This window comes from Hyposmocoma kahamanoa, unplaced genomic scaffold (genome assembly GCF_003589595.1).
Source record: "Hyposmocoma kahamanoa isolate Upper Pololo Valley unplaced genomic scaffold, ASM358959v1 232, whole genome shotgun sequence".
Taxonomy (NCBI): domain Eukaryota; kingdom Metazoa; phylum Arthropoda; class Insecta; order Lepidoptera; family Cosmopterigidae; genus Hyposmocoma; species Hyposmocoma kahamanoa.
In genome coordinates, this window is record NW_020653750.1 from 1,112,991 (window position 1) to 1,118,990 (window position 6,000).

Below are 6,000 nucleotides of genomic sequence, written 5' to 3' on the forward strand. Positions count from 1 at the left end.
TTCTGCCACCAAGCTGTAACGTGAACGTTACTACGTTTCGGTTTTGAAGGTTAAGGGTGCTGGTGAAATTACAGGCATATGGGACTAGTCAACTTATTTCTCAGGATGATGAGCGCAGTGACAGACAGATCTTTGTGATTTGAGCTCTGAGTGGCACTACATCTGCTATGGACAGGCGTATCGTTTACCAGCAGGTGCACGACATTTCGCCCCGTCACATCTTCTCAAAAAAAAGGACCAATACAAAGGGTTCAAAAGTTGACGATGCCTTTCACGCCGTAATCTCAAAAATTACGTAATTATTTTAAGGATGATTGCCTATGTTTCCAGTTTAACTGGCTTGAATACACTTTCCCAAATAAAAAGTTTTTTTTTCGTTAACGAAAATACCGTGTAATCCCATTCATGATTGAGTGATGGTAACTGAAATTTTTAAGAATCACTGTGACTATCATTTTCCGTGTTTACTTTTTTACAAGGACAACGATTTTCGAGATAAATTAATGATGTTTTTCGTATAAATCTGTCAGCAGAAGACTCACAGTTTGCTTTGACATATTCACACCCTTGTACAAGGTCTATTTGAGAGGAAGATGCAGCACAGATAGATAACCGGCACACACACGTAATGGAGAATCTGATCGTATAATCCAGACCATCATTGTGGTAATATACTAAGAAGAAAATCCACTGTCCATTTTCTAGACTAATAAAGCGATTCTCAGCGCTTAAAATTCATATTCATCAATAATTCATATTTTTAACATGAAAGACAGACTCACTTGGAAACATTTATAAAAGCAAAAGTCAAATTTTTAGAAAATGTTACGAGATTGATTCTAATTTTTCTTTCTAAAATAATAAAATATCACATTTCCAATCGGTATTTCCAAACAATTACAAACGTTGACTTCTCAACCAAAAGAAAAACTAGAAGGAAAAACTACTTTTTTCCCGAAAACCGAGCTTTTGTTGGACGTCAGATTACATAAGGTAAAGTATTGTTATTGTTTTCATTTGATTGTACACTTCACTTTTCTTAACAATGAACTTAATGCGAACAAGAAAATAAATGGACCGTTCATTAAGTATAAATGGATTTATCGTCGATCCATTTTAAGTAGAAAAAAATGTGTCAATTATTACAGTATATTTATTACTTACCGCAAAGTGCAATTAACGACAAAAACTTCATTTTGGTACTCCCAATTCTCCTGTATTCGTTCATTATTTACACACGCACGCTTAATTAGACTGCGGTGTCGACTTTAGTCACATCATTAATTTTCACTCTATGATACCATCGTCGCGATTTTTACCGTCACTGCCCAAATTTGTAGTAAAATCACACTGACTGCAAATTGCAAACAATAACAGCTTTGAATGGAACAGTTCTAAATTCAGATTAGTTTTTCGACAGTTGGTTGTTGTTTACAAGTCACCGATCGAGTTCGAGTTCCATATTTGTGAACAAGAACAGCGTACTGGGGCGTGCTACCCGCTTGGACTCCCTCCGCCGAATGTCCTTGGTTTTCCCGCTAGGGTAACGTCATGCGCACTGTGGACTCCCCCTAAAGGGTCCTTAAGTGGATTAAGTTTTTAAACTTTGACAATTGATAAAATGGGATCGAGTTTGTTAAGACCGAATCGTTAAGTGAAAAGTTGCAAATGAAATGCTCCTTATTTTCCTCTCCGAATGTTTTGAACAAAACGTGCGAAATCCGTTCGCAAACTTTTATGAAGTTAAAAATTTGCACGGCCTAATTGATGATGCTTTTATTGTTTTTTTTTATAATACCTTTCAATTTATTTTAAGTTTTGCGTATCTCTATATATAATTTTTATAGAAGGTACACATTACAGTCAAAAGTGCTCACAGTCGTAAGCGTAGCTTATCAGACAAGTATCCTTTTTAGTAAACAGGCTTGGAACATACGATCTTTAGATTTAATTACACTGGCTCGGGACATCGCAATGCCATTTTGTGGTAGAAATAGGCAAAGCGGAGCTAGGTTTCCGCACAGTTACCCTACCACCAGTAAGTAATTATTTTTAATGAGACATGTGAAGTAGGTGTTGACTTAAAAGTCACCTAACATCAGTTTAAATGCATTTTCAACAAAATTACCTGAAAACAATATATATATTTAGAATATCTATTTGAGAAAATGTTCGTTTACAAACGCCAGAACAAGAGTGATTTATTTAAACTTTTGAAAATTTCATAGAAACAAAGGGCGTACCAAAAATTTTTGTGCGTTTTTCGTTACATTCAGATATTTCGATCAAATTCCTTTATTTTTTCCATCCTCTAAGGTCAAAACAGTCTTTACAATTCTTGATTTTGCTCATTGATTAGTGTAATCGACAAAAACGAAATGACTAGCAGAGGTTCCAAAATCTTTCAAAGTAGCAATTCTGTTAGTGCCTAGAATAAGACTTTTTGGACAATAGAGATTTTTGTGACAGTTGAAGACTGAGGATGTGGCATTATTCCTTAAACGAGAAAATGTCGCAGCACACGAGAATTGGTCCCGTGGAGTTGAATATCTCATTTCACATTCGAATGTCATACCCATGTCATTTTTGGATTTTTTTCATTGAATTTTTATTATTCGCCTCCTATCCATGCTCCGATCCAGTTAGACTCACAAGAATAAAGTGACCCCAGAGACATGATACTGTTTCTTTAATATATCTTTTCTTCTTTTCTTTTGAGTTTGCTTTAACTAAATAGGAATATCGATCAGCGTAGCCTCTAATGACAGATTACTATGAATATTTTAATTTCACAGCATTTTAGGTTTGTTAGGCCAGGTAAGATTTCTCTGAAATCCATTAAAAATTGCGACATTAAAGCGACATCCTGGCTGGTATATACCTGGTTGAGTAAAGAAAAACTTTCATAGATTTCTCACGATGGCGCCGTAACTCGTAGCGCCTCGTAGCGCCTAGACGCTACGGCAAAAAAGAAGTAAAAAAAAAACAAAAAACAAAGATCTGCAACTAGTACGTATATACGTTCGTTCAGTAGCTTCATTGGGAGAGCGTTAGCCATGGTAAGACGAAGGCACTGGTTCGAATCCAGCCAGATCGAAGAAATTATTCATTTGTATTAGATTTATATTAAGCTGGGCACTCACTAGCGACCTGTAATCGTAGACGTTGCATGTTAAGTGACCAAAGATCATAGTATGTACATGGTTCGCGAGTTTGCAAGCGGAACGCGTGCGGTTCGCAATGAGCCGACAATAACCAGGTACTCATTCTAGCGAGTAAAGACTGTTTCACGCGTACACACTAGAGCCTCGTAACTGCATCTGTCACGTTACAGTTACATCTTGATAGTGAATATCTACCCAGCTTTATTGAATATCAAAATATATTTTGACAGAACATCTCATACTTAAAGAAGTAAGCTTCGGTGACGTATCTTTTAGTTATTTTAAATATTTAACTGTAAATATTTTTATTTTACTATTATTGTACATATATATTTCAAATTCTGATTATACGCTGCCGAAAATATTCGACAGCCCTCCAGGTGCGGACGTTAAGCGGTGTTGATGTTGTATAAGCAACCTAAGTCTATTAGCATTTTATTAAGATGGAAATATTTGTTAGATATAGAAACTATAAAATATAGTCTATATGACGGTTAAAAATCTTAGTAATACTTTGACACTTATTTTTAAGCAACTTACCTTTAATCGTTATCTAATAAGATAACAAATACTGAGAAAATAGACTTAAACAAAAACCAAAACAAATACGTTCTATAGTTAATCGTTTAACAGGCAACCAACAACTTCCATTCGGAATACACAAAATAACTAATAGCATGATAAGGCACAAATGGCACTGCCAAAGGCAATTAGCTAACACTCCGAAAACCAATTAATTATAACTCGTTGCATTTATTTTGACTGAAAATTGTAAACAAATAAAGGAGTTAATATTTTCATTTGCGCAATAAAAGCTTTTCATATTTCCATTTTGTTGTGACACCGGTGAATAAAAGTGTGTTTCTTTTATGAAACAATAGTACAATGACTGTGATAACATATTGCGAAACAATTCTAAACACATTCAATAGTCCAAACAATTCCCTCAAAATAAAACACAACACATTTCTCAAAAAAATGATAAAAGATTTCCACACCCTCGCTTTCCGTATGTAGACATTATTTACGTATGCAAAATGAAAATTGCCAATATAACAGAGTGGCGTAAGTTATCAAACTATATTTTTCTTATGAAACTCGTGCAAACAATCTCTTATAGGTATACGATTGAGGGCGGTGAACTTTGTAAAGGAGACAAACATCCGAGGACTAAAAGTAATTTATTCCTCGTACGTCATACTTTGCACCCTGCGGGCCCTCGTAAACTTATCTACCCTTATTACACTAAAGCCATATTCTGGAGCTACAGCTGGAGCGTTGGTCAACACGAAGTTCCGCTACTCGCGCGACTGAGCATCACTCAGTTTCAATAAATAACTAAAGAGAGCGTTTTATAGTGATGTTCAAGATGAAAACCACACCATTATCGTTTCATCAGTAGTGAATGGATGACTGATAGTATACAGGCGTCAAAGTGATGTGTACACAATGAAAATTATACAGCCCTTGTCTCTCTTCTAGATTTATACTTTCAACGTTTTCTACGACTTGATGGTGTTCTGATGATATCCACACGGAAACCGTGAATTTGAATGGAATGATACTATTTTTTCCTATCTAAATCGCGTCAAATAAACGAACTTTTCGGGCCCTTTACCATGGTCACGGCTGACAATTGATACGTTGTGTTGTTTGAAAAAACAAATATATGTTATCGAGTTCTTAGGTTTTCACGATTGTTAGACGGTTGACTGCCGTGACTATAGAACTTGTAAAGAGCCCAGAACGTTGGTTTGTTTGAAAAAAACAAATACATACGATTTACTTCCGGAAAATAGTTTCATTTCCTGAATATACGCTATTTAGATTCAAAACAATAGCTTTTTTTCTATGTGTAACTATCGAAAAAACCTAAAAACTCGATATCGTTACTTTGCTCATTATTAGAAAAATAGCTATAACTATTTATTATACGTACGTAGTATTAGTTACGTAAGTACGTAACTAATATTGTATATATTAATGAAGTTATTATGTTTAAGAAGCGTGGAAATATTAAAATAAAAAATATTATTGGTCTGTAACAACTTTTCTCAGCTTCGCTTTGTGTAGTGTAGATGATAAACCCTTTATAGCATAGCTGTAACTGTTACTTGTTGTTCGGGTCTTAAAATTTCATGTGTCAAGTAAGAAAAAAAACTTTAACCTATCCGACAGTAAACAAACTTATTATTTATGAAAAGGGTAACAAAGTAGAAAGTATTTTCTCAGTTAAGAGAATGGACATTTGATAAAAGAAACAATTTTAATCCCTTATGAGTTACATGCCCGCAAAATATTTAATATATTTACGTTTGTGACGACGTAATTATTTTTACAGGACAATTATTTACTGAAATATTAAATATATTTATCGAGGTCTTAGGTTTTCGCGTTTCTTACACATAGGAAATATAGTACATTATTGCAGAGGCCGGGAAGTAAGGAATGGCTGGACGAGCGTCAGCGAGGCCTTGTATTAATACGAGTCAAGCAATCCCGAAGACGAAAAAAACAAAAGAATACCAAAACTTTAGTTTAAATGCCGCCTTTTTCTTTTTTTTTAAATAAGCTGTACAGGTAGAAAAAAAAAAAAAAAAAAAGGTATTTTTAATTCTCGCAATCAGAACACTGGGCAATTGGCTCTATGAGTTTTATTTTTGCCTGTTTACATAATTCATTATTAGTAGGTAGATTTAGAGTTTAGAAAAGATGATAGTAATGGATTTTCATACTTACTTGCAGGCCTTGGCCGGAAAGAAGTTGCATGGTCTACTTTCCGTGTTCGTTTTTTGAAAGTAATGCAAACATTTCCGAGCACGTTTGAGGAAAAATA

The 6,000-nt window shown here is 34.6% G+C and overlaps 1 protein-coding gene across 1 annotated transcript in view; it reads right to left on the reverse strand.

Annotated features, from left to right (window-relative positions):
- Window positions 1-1,505, reverse strand: part of LOC113228518 — a 56,815-nt gene extending 55,310 nt beyond the window's left edge. The window contains exon 1 of the mRNA XM_026461856.1: window positions 1,165-1,505. Coding sequence (XP_026317641.1) covers window positions 1,165-1,228 — 64 coding nt within the window. The 5' untranslated portion in view covers window positions 1,229-1,505. The remainder of the gene's footprint in view (window positions 1-1,164) is intronic.
- Window positions 1,506-6,000: the final 4,495 nt, after the last annotated feature.